The 19170-nt window shown below is 45.6% G+C and overlaps 2 protein-coding genes across 3 annotated transcripts in view; both read left to right on the top strand.

Moving 5' to 3' along the window:
• LOC137623862 (uncharacterized) overlaps window positions 1-449 on the top strand; it is a 1338-nt gene extending 889 nt beyond the window's left edge. Inside the window, exon 1 of the mRNA XM_068354671.1 lies at window positions 1-449. This exon is cut by the window's left edge and continues 889 nt beyond it. Within this exon, the coding sequence (XP_068210772.1) occupies window positions 1-355 (355 nt within the window). The 3' untranslated portion in view covers window positions 356-449.
• A 2347-nt stretch (window positions 450-2796) lies between these two features.
• LOC137623348 (kinesin-like protein KIF23) overlaps window positions 2797-19170 on the top strand; it is a 180855-nt gene continuing 164481 nt past the window's right edge. For both annotated transcript variants that reach the window (XM_068354170.1, XM_068354171.1), the window contains exons 1-3: window positions 2797-2904; window positions 4512-4671; window positions 15099-15308. In XM_068354170.1, coding sequence (XP_068210271.1) covers window positions 2894-2904; window positions 4512-4671; window positions 15099-15308 — 381 coding nt within the window. In that variant the 5' untranslated portion in view covers window positions 2797-2893. The remainder of the gene's footprint in view (window positions 2905-4511; window positions 4672-15098; window positions 15309-19170) is intronic.

Consider the following 19170-nt stretch of genomic DNA (forward strand, 5'->3'; position numbering starts at 1 on the left):
GATACATCAACGTGGATTCGGACATTACGACCTCAACGGTACGAACATCCTGCTGAACAAAGATATGACCCCGACGGTGATAGACTTCGGTTTCAGCGGCGACTATGCATCGGGTCACGATAACTTGTCTTTTTTAAGACTTGCGGCCGAAGGTGTTCTAAAGTTCAAGGATCGGCTGTCGACCAAGATTGAACATCTGGAAGACTTGAATTATCTTTTTCAGAAGACGATTGCAGAGGAAATTAAAGTCCCAAGGTTACAAATGGTAATCGACAAGCTAGAAAAGCTTAGAGAGAACAAGGAGTTTTGTAGTCTACTCTGTAGACCTAAGCCAAACAGAGGCGCCACGAGTTAAATGGAGGAGATGCAAGGGTTTCTGTATATCAAATGATTACAGGAAAATACTTTTAATTTTTTTATTTGAGAGGAGCTAATCTAATCGGATTTTATTGAGGAAATCAGTTTATTTCTTGTAACATTTAATAAAGTTATTTGTTAAAATTTTCCTTTTATTCGAGTTTGCACCTTTTGCCAAATAATCAGTAATTACGGCATTGAAATAAAAATTATATTAGACATGGTTTACGAATTTATCATAATTGAGGGTCTACATCAAAGATTTGAGATGGAATTTATTTTACTTCCAAATTTATATTATTTATTTTCCAGAGCAACTTACCTGTTTTAATTTCGAGTGAACCCACCAACAATAACTACGCGTTGTAACGTTATATTACCTTTCTTTTCCTGCTAACATGCCTTAAGATACAACTATATAGGCCTACATTACTTCTCACGATAAAGTTTTAATTGGTTCATTCCAAAAGTTTGTCTAGGGGTGACGAACGTGTATAATATAGTTAGTTCTCGCACATTCACGAAATATTTATTCAGCTATTGTGTGGTTGCTGATTGGATGCCGTAGGCGAACTGAAATGATAATACCTATTCCTTAATATCGCAAGAGGGTCTGCCCCTCTCTTTTGTTCTTCTCCTGTGCTTCTCTTTCTCTCTATTTCCTTGTTCTTTCCCATCCCGAGTACCTGCCTTTGAGCTGTAAATTGGATTGTGTCCAGTGGTGCTCGTCCTTTCCCCATAGTTCCCACTTCCTTATTATTATTATTATTATTATTATTATTATTATTATTATTATTATTATTATTATTATTATTATTATTATTATTATTATTATTATTATTATTTGGATGCCAACTCATGTTGTTGGCACGGGCCTTTCCCTACTGATTTGAAGTAAATTTTTTTTTATAGTAAATTTGATGATTAAATTTCATTAATTATTTATCCTTAGCACAACAATTTTACTAACTGGTATTATTTAAATACAAAATAACCATTCGGTATTTAGTTCGACCTGAAGTTCTATTAACGCAAAGGGCCTCGTTTAGATTTCGCCAGACGTCATTATCTTGAACCTTATAAATCAATACTTCTCGCTTCATATTCCTCAGCCATGTAAGCCTAGGTCTTCCAAGTCTGCTAGCATCTTGTGGAACCCAGTTAAATGTTTGGTAAACTAATCTCTCTTCATCTTTGCATAGGCCACACACATCATCTGTGTACCTTCCCCTGAAATTTTCTTTAAGCTTGAGCAAATTTAATCTTGCCTTTATTACATAGATTGCCTTTCTTCCTTTCTTCTATCTATTCCATAATTCTTTTCTTGATTTCTCGACTAGTTGCTTTTCATCAGAGTTTATGATGTTATTTAAGAGCCTTAATATTTTATCTTTTATTCTTCAAGACACTGGCCATATTCATGTTTCTGCAAGGATGCCCCCAATATCATTCTATATTGACGGTTTTCTAGATCTTATTTCACCTCAGGTCTAAACAGTCTGGCATATTCCTGGTTGTGTTATTAACCCCCATAAGATGTTGTCCTTTTGCTGTTTAAATATTTCCTCAGCTCGTCTTTGACTTGTGACCCACACCCAGACTCAAAAGTAAAAGACGCGCGGAAATAACTTCCGTAAATAGTGTTGGACTTTGACAACTTCTTCTCTCACAAAGTCTCGTTTGTCGGCCCCGGGGGTGGGCGGGAGGTGTGTGGTATTCACTGTTGCCAGCGCCAAATCTACAGGTCAATGCTAATTCAGTCTGTGATCAAAATTTGGCAGGCGTTGCTAACTTCGCATAGCAAGATTTTTATAAAATTAATATATGACACAACATTGTTCGGAATTTCATGCTAAATTTTCACGTCACATATTTCGGAAGTTCATAAATATAATAGTTACACATGGAAGTCACTTAGTTTCTGGATAGACTTTCATTTACAATACACAAGTTTATCGCCATGGTTAAATTATCTCCCAGAGCTAATAAAACTTACGTTAAAATATGGAATAATGAGTAATCTGATTAATTTAGTTAACAAACAAATGGAAACCAGCTTCCATGCGTACTGAGTTTTCTAAAAAAAGAAAGAAAAAATACAAAAGCGATAGCAATTATCAATAATGATAACACACACAAATTAATCAACAGACTTACTAATCATATTATATAGCTTATGGTAATTTGCTTTGTTGACTGACAGCAATGCTTTGATTTAATATCAGCTAGCTAAATTTATTTGGTTAATGGAGCAATAAGAGTTTAAGGAATTATTTACAAAATCATAACTAGACCTACATTATAAGCCACATTTTACATTTGATGACAAAATATATTAATTAATAAAGGTTCAGTTTATTAAATTTAGAAAATGAATTCGACTTTGGATTGGGTCGCGAAGAACGATACATTTGCGAAGTTTGGTAACACTGGCGCTGGGCCAACCCAATACCCAGTCCATCAAGAAGTTATAAACAGTGGGCGATTTGAAATCTGTTATCAAAACTTTGTGTTTATATCGAGGAATACCGGTAAAATGAAACCAGAGTAAGTTTATATTTACGCTTTTCTATCACCGTTACTTTGGATGTATCCGTATTTTATGCAAATTTGTTCGTTATTAAGTGGCGAAGGTTTAGTAAACGTTTAGAAATAAGGTTGTAGGGGTAGGGTCGCCTGATTCTGGTAATTAGCTAAGGTAATCCTACTTCGACCAGTTTTGGGATCATCGAAATATGTAAGTTAAATGTTGAATCGGTGATTGCTTATGAAAAACCGAAGATTTCGCGTGGACTGACCTTAACTTTGACTTTTGATTGTCCGAGGCAGGTTTGGCCAGCTGCCTTTGGGCTATGGGAACGGTGCGGTGAATATGTAGTTTATCGAGACAGGGCGATATCTTACTTATTACTAGCCCAATCGTTCTTCCTTACGGTTGGGGGGTCGCAGAGGGGCGTTAGCCCCCCGTTAAGTCATTAGGAAAGTAAGGACACGGCTTGTAGGTCAGGTTATGGGGGCGAAGTTTGGGTTAGTAGTTGTCCATTTTTCTCGATGTGTCCCCATCAACTACAAGCCTTTGTAGTTGATGGGGACACGCCGAGAAAATTGGACAACAACTATCCCAAACTTCGCCCCCATAACCTGACCTACAAGCCGTGTCCTTACTTTCCTAATGACTTAACGGGGGGGGGGGGGGGGGGGGGGGGTAACGACCCCCCTGCGACCCCCAACCACTGTCGCTATCATAGTAACCCCACAAACCCAACCTAACTGAACCTATATATCCTGTGTCAGTCGTTCTACAAATCTTTTACACAAGAACACATTAAACCTAAACTTACCCATCTAACCTAACTGGGGCCTTTGTAGATCAGCGGCCAGGTTATCCCGCGGGCACAGAAAACGGGAATTTCTTCCCGTTTTCTAACCGTTCATAAGACGTGGCTGTTTTACTACAAAAGAATGTTCTGCCAAAACTTTACAGTAGAACACTGCCTAACTTCAATGGGCCCACCTAACCTTACCTACAAGACGTGTCTCTCCTTAACGCGGGGACTAACGCCCCTCTGCGACCCCCCATACATTGCCGTATTCTTATTCTTAAACCTATAGCAGAGTAATACCCCAGGAGTCCAATATTATACAAATAAGATGTAAACACCTTACTTTGTATAAACTTCATAACCCATAACATTTTTTGATTAAGAGAATTATAAAACGGTTCACAAGTTTTATCGCCTTTGCACTGATACATTGCCATCTGTCTCGCAGGCTAAGAATGAGCATCTCCATCCCATGCTTAAAGTTCCCATTACCCTGTTCAAATTTTATAAATGTAGTATTGAATTGTGATTGATTAAAAGAAGCGCTCTGAAAATTTCCAGTGTCAAGCCTATTAGTTCAGTAGTCAGCCACTAAAGCTCTGCTAAATTGATTAAAATGTCATCTAATGGGAATTTTAGGAACTGCGGGTGAGAAAAACTGCGTGTCATGGTAGAGAGCTCATTCATCTTTTAAATTTTACGGCACAATTGATGGTTTATGAAATAATTCTAGTTAGGAAAAATACAAACTCGTTTTAGAATTTTATTTTGTCACTCATAGGTGATATACAAGTGTATGAGGTGGCTTATCTGAAAATAATTTTCTTCCAGTCGAACTCCTATGGCTAGAAGACCTCGGGTACCTCCGAAACCAAAAACACTAGAGAGGAAAACGGAGCAAGACCCAGTAGAAGTTTTTTGTCGCATACGTCCCAAAGAAAATCCTGATGAGGAACCGTGTGTATCTGTGGTAGATACAAATACTGTCAAGGTAGGTGATGATGTAGAACTTGGATTTGTTCTTACACATATACAAACCTTTCGTCCTTAGAAATAGAAAGTTTTTAACCGGTCTGTTACGACTGTTAAATTTAATCACAGAATCACAGCTGGTGAGCACTGGGAAGAAGCCCCGGCACCCACTTTGCTATTAAAGTCTCTTCACTTTTACCTTCAGCAATAACGAGTACATATGTACCGTTGTGTCCTATAACTGAGGGTGTTAATTATTTCTTATTCTTTTAGTTTTGAATGGTTGCTTGATGGCTTCGTCTCTTCTAATAGAGGCGAAACAGGATATGCTTAAATGTTGGGAATATGGGTGGACAATCTAACCTGGCCCTGTCTAAAATGGTGATTGAGCCATGCACTGCATTTTAAAGAGAAGTGTAGATAATGGCCTCCTATTCAGTGGCAAGCATTTTTTTGAGAGAAGAAAGGCCAATTTCTTTATACCTCTTTTCTCTCGCCAATAGTGTGTGCAGGCGAATGAATCTCTTGCATATATGCTCATAGCTTGGTCTCTGGGAGTACATGTCAGGAGGCAGGAGAATTCTGACCTACATTGGTGAGTTTTTCTGGGTTTGATAGCTGTTCTCCCAGTGAACACTGCCTTCCAGTGTGCACCGGGAACTATCCAGTTGCCATGTAGACGGCCACAGTTGAGTTTAACCTAAGGAAAGCTAGCTCATCTTTTAAGACTTTCAAGTAGGCTCTCTATGGAGTATTTAAAGGAGCTTGTAGCTAAGGCTACATTGCTTCCCGATGTTGCCCATGACCGTGAGGCCTAAAAGTGTCCCCTAATGCTTGCCTCTGTGCCAGAAACTCCAGTGCCAATGAGGCCAGTGGCTGTGAGGCCCAAGAAAGTGTGTTCAGCACTCATCCCTGTGCATATGACCCTGGGAACTGTGGTTCCTGTAGTGATCCCTGGGCCAGTGACACCAATACCCGCGATGCCTCCACTAAGTGATAGTGCTTAACACTTCCCCGATGACAGTGACTCCTAATGTTGTGGTTCCTTTCACCTTGGGGAAAGTTGTCAATGATCCCTTACACTTTCACTCCTCTCCTTTTCAAGCCTGTGAGAAAGACTGGTAAGATGAAGAAATAAGTTTGTTGATCTTCCCCCTCAACTTCTTCCCCTGCTAGTTTCTTCTCTTTTCCTTCTGATTTTGGCACTATATCTTCATTCAGGAAGGCCGATTGCAAGAAGTTCCGGGAGATTCTTAGCAATCTTATCTGATTCATGAGAGGTGGATGGCCCTTGCCACCCTGGATCAGGCCAGTCAGAGTTGCACAGCCTCAGTGGATCCTATGCAGTACACATTGTTAGCCAGCTGTTGGAGGAGCTTGATTGTTCTCCCTCACCCTTACTGCCTGAAGTCTCGTGACATTCTTAGCAATATCATGTCTCTGGAAGAGATGGATAGCCCTCCCGGTATTCAGCTCCATGTGGACTGAGGCCGTGGCCATGGAACTGAGTTGCCAGGCTTATAGAGTCCTGTGCATTGTACGCTAGCCAGATGTTGGAGGAGCTTGATTGCTCTCCTTACCCTTTCTTCCTGGAAGTGGGAGCGCTTCTCCTTTCTCTTCTTTTCGATAGATAGAGAAGTTCGCATCTTTTGAGGATGTCATTACATGCTTGCATACAGCTGGCAACTTTTGAGTCGGTGTGCGACAGGCCACGGACAGTCCCCAACCAGGATTAACAGAGAAAAGGATACCAGCTACTGCTTCTGTCTCTACTTTGGTTGGTGCCAATGATCTGTCTCACTCTGATGTTGATTGCAGCAGGGGTTAGCCGGGCCCATTGTAAGCCCCTGATTATGGTGCTGGTACTGTCCTTGGACAAGAATGCTTATTTTTGTGGAAGATGGATAGATCTCGAGAACCCCCTGTTGAGCCCTCAGCACTTGCAAAGTACGAGAGGACTCAGGATTTGATCCTGAAGGGACTGGACTTTTGCCCAGTACAAGCTGATGTGGAGAACCTAGACATGGAATGCTCCTTTATGGATGTTCTTGCATTCATTTGTACATGCAACGAATTGGCATTGGTGAATGATCTGATCTGTGGTTCTGAAACTTCACTGACATTCACTTGCCAGTTCGGCAAGATTCTGGCCCCTTCACTTTTGAGGACTGCCTCACAGGACTTGTTGATCCATCGCACAGTAACTTTCAAGGGGTGTGTCCCCACCAAAATTTTTTGGTAGGGCCATTGCTGTGGAATTGGTGAAGAAGGTAGGCCCATCATTCTTGGGACCCTGATCTGGTAAACTCGCAGCTTTCTCACTCCAAAGGGGTTTGATCCTGCACATCCCTCTCAAGGCTCCCAACCTGGCCAGCTCTGAAAGGGAGGCAGAGGGAGGAGGGAAAGAAGAAGGGGATGTTAACCTTTGAATTAACCTCTGGGCATCCGACACATTAAACAATGGATCATGCAGTTAACAATACAAATACCTTTCATGTTGATACAGGGCCAGTTACAAAAACTAAGAGCATTTTTATAGATACTAAGTTTACAAAAATCTGTCACACCAAAACTTTGAGATTTCACTGAACACTTTTAAAACAATACACTAAAAGGCATGTGAGAGAGAGAGAGGGGTAGATGGCTATGACTTAAAGGGACCGTCCGCCATGGTGTTTTGACATACCCACTTTCAGAAATTGAAAATAATTTTATTGCTTCTATGTATGCAGAAACATATTGCACATTCTCTCCAGAAGTTTCAGCCAATTTTACAAATAATGAAGATTTAGCGGTCTTTAAATGATGACGTCAACGTCATCTTTACTGTGTCCTCTGCATGACTGAGTTTGACAGAATCGTCTTTGTGTGTTTATTTTTGCATATACTGTATATAGTTATTTTTTCACTTATATTTTGAAATCTCGTACGTCTGGCAGAAATGGAAGACATTGGTAGAGGGTAGGCAAACGAAAACTATGAGCTACGAGAACAGCAGCCAGAGTTTCCAAAGACGTATAGAAGTTATAATGCATTCGTTTGCTTACTTGCAGTTCTTATGTATACTGTATACATTATGTTTCCACAACATCTTCGGGAACTTTAAACCAGGGCCAATGTTACCTAAGGTCATAGAAAGAACAAAAAGTAAGCAGAGAGCAAGAAAAAAGTACTAAGAAGAGAGGGAAACATGAATAAGAGTATAAAGCAGAAACATCCTAACTAAAACTCTGACAACAATGGGAGATGCTGGCAACTCATGATACCCTTATGCCAAATGTAATAGTAAACTCGGCATTTAAATACCTCGTTTAGGGTGCGTTTATGTAGGAATAAACAATAAAAGTACAAAGTAAGGTTATCATAATAATATTTTGTTCCAACATAGAGTACTTACCTAGAACTACTTTCTTAGGAGTTACTGGTAACTCTTTCCCAACCGACCAGAGTTTTGTGTAGTTTACCCTATTCATATTTTCTATGGGTGACCTCAGGCGGAGTGATACGCGCCCTGAGGCGACCCGGGGTCGGAGAGCGTGCTCCTCAGTAAGTTTCTGGTCGCGACGTGATTCACATCTCGCCACGCTCTCTCTTACCCAGTGCGACCCTTTGTGTACACCACGTGGTTCCTGTACCCGTATTCTTACCTCTTTCCTTTGTGTCCCTGTGTCTCTCGGTGTGTTAGTGTTTCATTATGGGGCATCCCCGCCGTTGCCCTGGGCCTGTGGCCGGTAAGTCTTGTGGGGCTTTCCTTTCGAAGCCCGAGGTTGACCCACACTCGCGTTGTTCGTCTTGTAGGGGCAAGGTATGCTCCCCTACCGCCACGTGCTCGGAGTGCGAGTCCTGGGGCGAAATCCAGTGGGTCCTTTATGGGACTAAGAAGAAGAAATCGCCCAAGAAAGCTAACGCGTCTTCTGCTTTGGTGTCTCCAGATGCCTCGTCGGAACGTGGCTCCCTTCCATCTTCCCCTACCCAGAGTAGGGGACGAGGTAAGTCCGTTGTGGGGAAGCGGCCCATTGTCCTTCCCCAGGAGTCTGATTTACCTGTGGGGGAATCTACTGATGTGATACAGGCATGTGTGGGGCCTGAGGGAGGTGCGGGAGTGTGTGTGGGAGACGAGGTCCTGGTGCCTGCAGGGCCCGTCTCTACTGAAGAACCTATGTGGGGGAAGTCAGGTACTACCTCTTCTCCCGCATCTTGGATATGTGTTTCAGGTACTTCGGCCGCTGGGGGGATGCCGAGAAAGGTCATTCGTCGAATTCGGACCCCGCCGTTTGGAATCTCCCTAGAACACCCTTCAGGCTAGAAGAAGAGTTTGACCATTGGATCGCCCTGAAGAACGTCCCTCGGTGATGCTCCCGCCCGTCTTCCTGCAGCCTGCGGCACCAGAAAATCGTCATGGAGTTCCCCCTGCGGAATTGGACGTCTCAGGTGGTTTGGCTGATTCCCTCTCCTCCTCGTCGTCTTCCTCATCCGCAGATTCATCGTCTTCGGAGGACGATACCAGGTCCTCAAGAAGGAAATGCGAGAGGTCCAGGAAAAAGAAGAAGTCCCACTCCCGTTCAAGACAGAATAGGAAGAAGTCCAGACCATCTAAGAAGAAGGCGAAGAGGAGTAAGTCGAGGGATTGGGTGAACATCACGGTGCCCCGGAGCGAGCTGTTTAATGTCGCCGCGGCCGCTTCCGGGTGGCTCCCTAGAGCCTCGTCCTCACAGTCTCGCCCCGCCTTCTCCCTCTACGGACGGGAACTTCACCAAGAGAGGTCTTTCCAAGCTCCCCGTGATGCGCCTAAGTCGACAAAGGCCTCCACTGCCACTACTCTGCGGAGGGAGGCGCTCCATCAGGTGGAAGGCGTTATGCCAGCCACGGGCCACTTGGTTGACTTCATTAAGCTCCAAGGGCGCCCTACGGCCAGGGATATTCCCACAGATGCGAGGAAACCCGCAGAGCAAGGTAATCCCATGACGGATACCTTCGCCTCTGCGGGTCCGCCCGTGACACGGGCGGTAACGTTGGACGAGCTGTCTAACGTTACCCCCCCACCGTCACCGATGATACTCGTGCGGAGGGACTGGTGACAGAGGCCCTGGTTGAGGGAGGAGAATGCTCATGCGATGACATCTCCTCCTATCGGAAGGTGTTGGCCTTCATAAGGCGGCACCATCGGCTGGATGAGCCCATGCCCACCACTGAACAGACCTGGCTCTCTGGACTTAGCAGGCTGGTGGAGAACCCAATACAGCAGAAGCCCTCCTTAGCTCTACCCTTAGCTCCTGACGTAAAGCTGGGTATGGAGCATATTGACAAATTCTTGGACGGCCTGGCGGACGCCCCTAGGAGTCAAAGTGCCTCGAAGCTGCTTCCAGGACTGAGGGCACAGAAGAGATTTTACGTGCCGGAAGGTCGTCGGGCAGGACCCCGCGCAACGGAGACGGCCATCACCACGTTGAACCAGGGTGCCGCTGAAGACAGAGCATCCACGGCCCCTGTGTGTTTTTCCCCTTTGGAGACCTCCATGATGGAGGACATGGCCCAGGACTTAGTTTACGTGTCCTCCTGGTTGGACTGGTGGGCCTGCACGTTGGTTGGCTTTCAGTTCTCTCATGATTTGTCCCTACCAGAAAACCATGCCTTATTGAGAGAGCTGATTAGCTCAGGGGGCCAAGCCCTTAAATTCTTATCTTATCAATCCCTGTCCCAGGCTACCAATTGGGTCCTGAAGAAGAGAGACACAATTCTCAGCAAATTGGGTAGGAAACTCCCTGACCGGGAAGCAAGAAGGTTGAGAAATTCCTCGGTCTGGGACGAGGCAATCTTTCCCCTTAAGATAGTGGAAGAGACGATGGGAAGGGTGAGGAAGATGAAGTACGTGGGAGACCATAGTCCTCCCCCAATGAGACGCCTACCTCACAGGAGGCACTCCGTGGACGCCCCTCACCCTTCCCGTTCATCCCCTGCCCAACCTAGAAGAGAGGCTTCTTCGGACGTAGAGGTACCACAGCACCTCCGTCAAACTTTAGACCGTCCTTCGGGAACTCAAGAAGAGGTCGGTCCGGCCGCCCCTCCAGAAGGAGATAGGAGACGAGGCCCCCTACTCCTACAGGAGCCTCAAGTAGGGGGATGCCTCAGACACTCTTGGCAAGCATGGCGGGATTACGGTGCGGATCCCTGGACGCTGACAATCCTGGGGGAAGGTTACAGACTACCCTTCTTAGCAGAACCTCCCCCGCTCATTCCAGCCCTTCAGGCGGAGTGGTTGATACCCAAGGACCCCTTGAAACAGGCGGCACTACGGGAACAAGTGTCGTCCATGATCTCCAAGGGAGCGTTGGAACTAGTCGAAGAGCCCGGCCCGGGTTCTACAGCAGGCTCTTCCTGGTGGAGAAGGCGACAGGGGGTTGGAGGCCAGTAATAGACCTGTCGGCCCTCAACAAGTTTGTGGCGAAAACAGAGTTCAAGATGGACACTGCAAAGACAGTGTTGGCCGCCTTGAGGGAAGGGGACTTCATGATATCCCTGGATCTCAAGGATGCCTACTTCCAAATCCCCGTCCACCCCTCCAGCAGGAAATTTCTCAGGATAAAATGGGATTCCCGGGTGCTACAATTCAAGACCCTTTGCTTCGGACTGTGGACGGCTCCTCAGGTGTTTACAAGAGTCTTCACGACGGTCTCCGTATGGGCACACGAGCAGGGCATCCGTCTGATCCGATACCTAGACGATTGGTTGCTTCTTTCAGCCTCAAAGGAAGTATTGAAGGAGCAGGGCGCGAAGTTACTTCGTCTCTGCAAGGAGTTGGGCATCATAGTCAACTTAGAGAAGTCCCAACTGATTCCCTCCACCAGGATGACCTACTTGGGAATGGTCTTGGACACACGACTAGTGAGAGCCTTCCCCTTGTTGGAGAGATTGGAGAACCTGGAGCGAGTTCTGCAACCCTTTCTGTTGGACCAACCCAGGAGGGCCAAGGATTGGCAGAGGTTGCTGGGCCACCTAGTGTCCTTAGAAAAGTTAGTGCCACAAGGGAGACTCAAACTACAAGCGGTGCAGTGGAACCTGAAGGAACACTGGACCCAGGGGAGAAATCCCCACAAACTGGTTCCGGTCTCCCCAGAAACGAAGGTAGTCTTGCAGTGGTGGCACGACAGGATGAACACCGAGATGGGGATGCCCTTCGCACCCGACCCTCCGGAAGTCCTATTGTTTACGGATGCGTCGAAGGAAGGTTGGGGGCCTCACCTACTCGACCAATTGACAAAGGGAAAATGGTCGAGCGATGAAGCAAAGTACCACATAAACGTGCTTGAGATGATGGCTGTGCTGAGGGCGAGTCAAGAATTCGTTCATCTCCTCCGGGGGAATACAGAGGCATTGATGTGCGACAACGCCACAGTAGTAGCCTACGTAAAGAAGAAAGGGGGTCTAAAGTCGAAAGAACTATGCGCGTTATCGACAGAACTTCTAGAATGGGCGGCAGAAGAAGGGATCGAGTTCACAGCAAGGTTCATCCCGGGAAAGAAGAACGTCCTGGCGGACGGCTTCAGCAGAATAGGCCAGGTAATAGGGTCAGAGTGGACTCTACACCCAAGGATAGCTCAGTATGTCATACTGAAGTGGGGCTCCCCAGTAGTAGACCTTTTCGCCACACGTCTGAACGCCCAACTCCCCGTGTTCTGTTCTCCAGTCCCAGATCCGTCAGCGGCGTTCGAGGACGCCTTCCAACACCCTTGGGACGGCCTCGATGTGTACGCCTTCCCCCCCTTCGGAATGATACGACAAGTCCTCAACAGAGTAAGAACAACAGCCAACCTTCAGATGACTTTGATCGCGCCTTGGTGGCCGGAGAGGGAGCGGTTCGCAGACCTAAAAGAACTGGCCCTTCTTCCTCCTTGGCCGCTCCCGGACAGGCCAGACCTTCTTCGTCAGCCCCACTTCCAAAGGTTTCACGAAAACCCTCGGTCCCCCCCGCCTTCACGCGTGGAGGTTATCGAGCGGCTTCTGAAGAAAGATGGATTCTCATCGAGGACCGCGACGAGGATGTCGGGTTACTTAAGGCGTTCCTCTATCGCTGTCTACCAAGCGAAATGGGCTGTCTTCTCGAAATGGTGCGCTTCCCGGAATATCAAACCCTTGGGGGCCTCGATCCACGACGTGGCGGACTTCCTGGTGTATCTCAGGGACAATCTGGGCTCTTCCATTCCAGCAATAAAAGGAGTGAGGGCAGCATTAGATCAAGTCTTCCTCCTGAAGGGCATTGACTTGGCAGCCTCCCGTCACATCTCGATGCTCATCAGGAGCTTTGAGCAGTCTTGCCCCCCACAGGAGGTGAGGGTACCGCAGCGGGACTAGCCATAGTACTCAAAGCCCTGTCAGAACCGCCCTTTGAGCCCCTCAAGGACATCCTGGATAAGGAGCTCACCCTCAAAACGGTCTTCCTCTTAGCCCTGGCTTCGGCGAAGAGGGTTAGTGAGTTGCACGGATTATCGTACGAGGTCTCACACTCAAAAGGATGGCGTGAGGCCTCGTTTAAGTTCGTCCCTAACTTTGTGGCCAAAACGCAGAACCCAGCTTGTTGGGACCCTCGGTTCGAGGGCTTTTCGGTCCCAGCGATCCCTCGGTCGGACAACCCTAAAGACTTACTCTTATGCCCGGTCAGAGCAGTAAGAAAATACCTTGAAAGGACTTCCAGACTCCGACCTGAGTTCAAGAGTTTATTCGTCTCGACCGGTCAGGTGAAGAAACCAGTCTCCAAGAACTCAATCTCCTTTTGGTTGCGGCAGGTGATCAAGAGAGCTTACGATGCTTCGGGAACCCCTCTCCCAGGCAGACCAAAGCCTCATGATATTAGGGGTCTAGGCACCTCCCTAGCGTTTGAGAAGAACATGGCCGTGATCCAAATCCTGAAAGCGGGTACCTGGTCTAGACAGTCCACTTTCACGGAACATTACCTGAAGGACTGTTCTAGGAAATCCTTGGACGGGTTCGCCCTTGGCCAAGTCATATCAGCCCTGCAAAAGATTTAAGGTCATGGCCCCAGGGAAACCGGGGGCGGTAAGCCAAGAGACACAGGTTCATCCCTTACCTTTCCCCTTATCATCCTTCCCCTGGCCCTTAATCCCCGGCGTGGCCGTGATTCAAGAGGCCCTGGCGGCCAGGATATACGTCTTCAGCAAGAAATACGTCTCAGAAGTAATGGTACAGAGGTAAACCAATTAGACACCAAGTTAGTTTTTTGGGTAGTTTCCCCTATTTTCATTCTGTTTTCTAGTAGGGGGTCATCGGTACCTAGTTTCCCTTTCTAGGTTCCCTTTTTTCGCCCGCTCGTGCTCCCAACCTTCAGACCCTAGTCCCTGCAGGACACTCCCACCTCCTAAAGTTTAAGTCTCCTAAGAAAGTAGTTCTAGCCAAGTACTCTGTGTTGGAACAAATCACAAATTTTTAAGTAATTTGTATTTTTCCTAACATACTTACCTAGAACTACTTTCGGGTTATGGCCCGCCCATCCTTCCCCGAGGGTCCTGCAGGATTGAGGAGAACCCTTTTTGCAACGAAATGTACTGAGGAGCACGACCTGAGCTAGCATGCTCTCCGACCCCGGGTCGCCCCAGGGCGCGTACCACTCCGCCTGGGTCACCCATAGAAAATGGGAATAGGGTAAACTACACAAAATTCTGGTCAGTTGGGAAAGAGTTACCAGTAACTCCTAAGAAAGTAGTTCTAGGTAAGTATGTTAGGAAAAATACAAATTACTTAAAAATTTGTGATATCTTGATTTCTTTAAGAAAAGAAGCAAAAATTTGTGGCAAATCTTTGGGAGCTCATAACTCAAAAACACTTATTCACACTTGGGTACATTTTTCTCACTTATTTATTGCTCGATTTTAGAGAGAAAGATATAATTGAAAAGAGGAATAAAAATCCCACACTTGTATTACAGAATTTTTATTTTCCTTTTTCCTCTTTTCCATGAATATTGTACGTCTAGACAAATAAAATTAAGAAAAAAATTCATTGAAAGAAGAAAATAAAAGATCTGTCTCACAGAATTATTCAATTTATAAAGAAGTTTTGATGGTAAGATTTTCAAAACAATTGATGTCATATTGGTGGAGAATTTTTTTTTTTAATCATGATTTTTGCTAATATATAAAAAAGTTTTTGATCAAATGACTTGAAGAAATTACTTTAAAGATTTTTTAGTTTCCTTTAGTTACTGGTGGGCTGGGCTTTACTCACACCACTTTATTTTGTTAAAAGATTCAGTAGCCGTTCCAACCCCGCTGAAGAAATCCCTATTTTAATGGACTGGTTTGTATAGCTAAGAAAAATACAAATTACCTTTGAAATATGCCCTAAGATAAAAGTATGTTTATTTACCTTATGCATATCATATTGTTTAAGTTTTCATGTTATTTTATTTATTTATTGATTTTTTTTTTTTTTTAGCTTTCCCCGCCTGTTACGTCTTTTGCTTTCCGTAATGGAAATGCTAAAGAGCAAGAATACAAATTTCAGCGTGTATTTGGACCCACAACATCTCAGAAGGACCTATTCAATATGGTTGCCAAACCACTGGTGTCGGATCTTTTACGAGGGAAAAATGGCCTGCTCTTTGCATATGGAGTTACAGGGTCTGGAAAAACTTATACAATGCAGGTAGGTTTGTAAAAAGTTGCAGAACATTTGATTCCATGAAGTTTATACATGTATTTGTGTTTACTCATTTTATCGTTATGGCCTCAAGGCTCCATTTGTTCCATCACTAAATACTGTACAGACTCTTTGCTCCTTATAAGGAATATATTATTGGCGAAGATGGAAGACTAGACTCAAGGTATAACTACCCACTGCTAGTTAGCAGGGGTTAGAACCGGCTACCCCACTCGCGCACACACCTGTGTTCTATCGTTACTTTTGCTTTTGGCATGGTTGAGAGGGGATACTGTCTCTACTGTTAAAACCTTTGACTGTCTTTGGCCTTCCTTAGGGATCGCTGGTTCTCCATCCAAGGAAGATCTCCTGGAGTTGATTCAGCTAGTGGCACAGAGGAAGTGCACATTGGCCTCCTCAGAGGTTGACCTCGGTCATTCTCCCGGAGACTGAAGGTATTGCACTGGTAGTCTCTAGTGTCCTGATCTGGTTCTGTCCTCTCCTGCAGTGTCACCGTTTGCACGTGGCCTCAGCACTTGTGGAAATGCAGGTTCGTACTAGCACTTCTCGAAGTACTAAGGCGGGAAGGCTAAATGTGGCCGACCCAGAACTTGATCTTGGTCATGCTCGCCAGACCGCTGATGATGACGCTCTCCCTCAACCTTAGCCTGCCGAGGGTTAGCAAAGTCCTAAGCATTGTCCTGCCTTTTTCAAGGGGAAGCACCTTTCTCGTTCACAAGTTAGGTATTCCCGTGAATGGTCTCTTCTGCACGGTGTGACAAAAAGGTTTTTGGATTCGTCCATATCTTTTTCTAGCCCGTCGGAGTGAGACGATGAGGTAGTGCGTAGGTTGGGATCAGCTGCGATTCTTCTCCGCCGTATTCGTTAGTCTCATCTCTCATCATCCAGCGTTCCTCATCCAGTCCTTGTGGTGACTTTTAATTCTTGATCACGCAGAACCACTAGCTAAACTCCTGCAGGAGTATTAACAAGTGACGATCATGTAGCCCCGGCACAGGAACAGGTAAATCCGGACCAAGCAAGAGCTCTTGTCGATTAGGGCTTACATGAACTAGTGTTTTCACCAACTTCAGCACATAATCAAGTTAATACTCATAGCAGAGTAGACTGCGTTTTGGCGAGAAAGTCTTACGCTTGTTGTGTACAATCCACTTCTTGAAGTGCGATGGCGAGTTTCTCTCCCCGACGAAGATCTATGCAAGCCTAAGCGTGTGCACAGACATCCAACTTCAAGCCGTACTTCAGCAAAATGTGAGCCTGTTATTTCATCATGTGAGATCACAAGTGAGGGAATGCCACTTTACAACCACCTGTACACCAGAAATCACCTGTTCGCTAGGAGAGAGCACTCTCCAAGATAACACTTCCCAGCAGTAGCTTGTCTATGAACCACGGTTCCTACTTCCAGAACAGAGCTCGAGTCTACCTGTGCGCATTACTAACCAAAGTGTAAGCGCACTCCTCCTAGAAGAGATGACGATGACAGGTCACAAGGTCTTCCACGGTTGGCTTCTCAGAAGCGATCTTCAGATCGCTAGTTCTCTCAAGGTGCTCTGATGTGTGTCCGTCCCTTCAGCATGAACACTCCATGGTTCCACGAGCTGGTCAGAGGAGTCCAGCAACTGGTAGCCTGTACCCCTCAGTCTTAGACCTTCTGTATGGCACCCAGAAACCTATCAAGACCGCCATGGTGTTGGCCTTGTCGAGGGGCTGAAGGGTGCCAAGAAGAAGACGTACTCTTAAATCGTTGGAAGTTGCCAGTCCTTGCGGACAATCGATTCAGCAAAACACCTTCCTCCTCTGTTTGTTCAAACATAAGAAATAATATGAGATCATGGAGGAAGTACTAGCAGCATTACCTTACAATCCAGCAATAGTTCCTCTGACCAAGGGTATGACATATCAGAAGCTGATGGCACTACCTGTGAATTTTTCAGCGAGTGACGCCTTAAACATGGAAAGAGTCATGAAATATGTCATGCAGGCTACTTTTTGGCTTGATCTATGGCTATACTCAGTGGGTTCACCTCTTCAAGACAGAAGACTGGTCCCAAGAGCATACAAGGGAGGCTATGTCAAAGTTCCTGCTCTCAGGAACGAGAACCATTAAATCCCTGGCCCACCATATAGTGAACCTGTGGTCTAGGGCTCCTTTCCCATGAGGGCAATGACAATGTGACCCTACAAAGCAGCCCCTCCATTTTAGAGATCTCCTCCTGCATTATTTCAAGGAAACGCCAGAAGTTTAGGTGCTCCTAAGACGTCAGCAAAGAGGCCCTTTCCTGCTAGAGAGCAGAGCAAGGGAAGTGAAGGAGGAAGAGGGGGTGGACGTGGATGATCCTGCTAGGGAAGGCAGTCCTCCCACTTGCCCACCAGTGGGAGGATGCCTGCTGAGCCAGTGGCAGAGGTTGTTGGCACACAGGGCCGATCCTTGAATGGTCTCTGTACTACGGGCAGGTTATTACATCCTGTTCACTCTATAGTGGTTTGCAGACTGGCCAAATGTAGTACCCTGACTGCCTAGTTTCTGAATGCTGACCACACCCCAGCTTTTCACTACACAATGAAATACGGTGGTATGCTTCAAGATTGGGGCAAAAAAGTAACCAATCATGAATGAACTGGGTACTGGGCACCACCCCTTGATTTTATACTGGGCAGGGGGACCTAGCTAGAACTGCTGAACTTTCCATTATCTTTTCTTGCCTTAAGCTTATTGAATAAACAGGTAGTATGACCTTTGATTTAATTCTTGGGAAAATTAACATTATACATAAATATCTTGAATCTTGGGTAAGATTTTAGAAAGGAAGCGAGTAAAACATTTAAATTAAATTTTTTGGCTGAGGAGGAGACAGGTTATGCATGGAAAAGAAATGCTTAGTACAGTTTACATACATACATATACATATACCAAGGCACTTCCCCCAATTCTGGGGGGTAGCCGACATCAACAAAGAAACAAAAACAAAAAGGGGACCTCTACTCTCTACGTTCCTCCCAGCCTAACAAGGGACTCAGCCGAGTTCAGCTGGTACTGCTAGGGTGTCACAGCCCACCCTCCCACATTATCCACCACAGATGAAGCTTCATAATGCTGAACCCCTTACTGCTGCTACCTCCGCGGTCATCTAAGGCATCGGAGGCAGCAGCAGGGCCTACCGGAACTGCCTCACAATCGCTCGCCATTCATTCCTATTTCTAGCACGCTCTCTTGCCTCGCTCACATCTATCCTCCTATCACCCAGAGCTTTCTTCACACCATCCATCCACCCAAACCTTGGCCTTCCTCTTGTACTTCTCCCATCAACTCTTGCATTCATCACCTTCTTTAGCAGACAGCCATTTTCCATTCTCTCAACATGGCCAAACCACCTCAACACATTCATATCCACTCTAGCCGCTAACTCATTTCTTACACCCGTTCTCACCCTCACCACTTCGTTCCTAACCCTATATACTCGAGATACACCAGCCATACTCCTTAGACACTTCATCTCAAACACATTCAATTTCTGTCTCTCCATCATTTTCAATCCCCACAACTCCAATCCATACATCACAGTTGGTACAATCACTTTGTCATATAGAACTCTCTTTACATTCATGCCCAACCCTCTCTATTTTTTACTACTCCCTTAACTGCCCCCAACACTTTGCAACCTTCATTCACTCTGACGTACATCTGCTTCCACTCCACCATTTGCTGCAACAACAGACCCCAAGTACTTAAATTGATCCACCTCTTCAAGTAACTCTCCATTCAACATGACATTCAACCTTGCACCACCTTCCCTTCTCGTACATCTCATAACCTTACTCTTACCCACATTAACTCTCAACTTCC

Source organism: Palaemon carinicauda, chromosome 30, assembly GCF_036898095.1.
Source record: "Palaemon carinicauda isolate YSFRI2023 chromosome 30, ASM3689809v2, whole genome shotgun sequence".
NCBI classification, from domain to species: domain Eukaryota; kingdom Metazoa; phylum Arthropoda; class Malacostraca; order Decapoda; family Palaemonidae; genus Palaemon; species Palaemon carinicauda.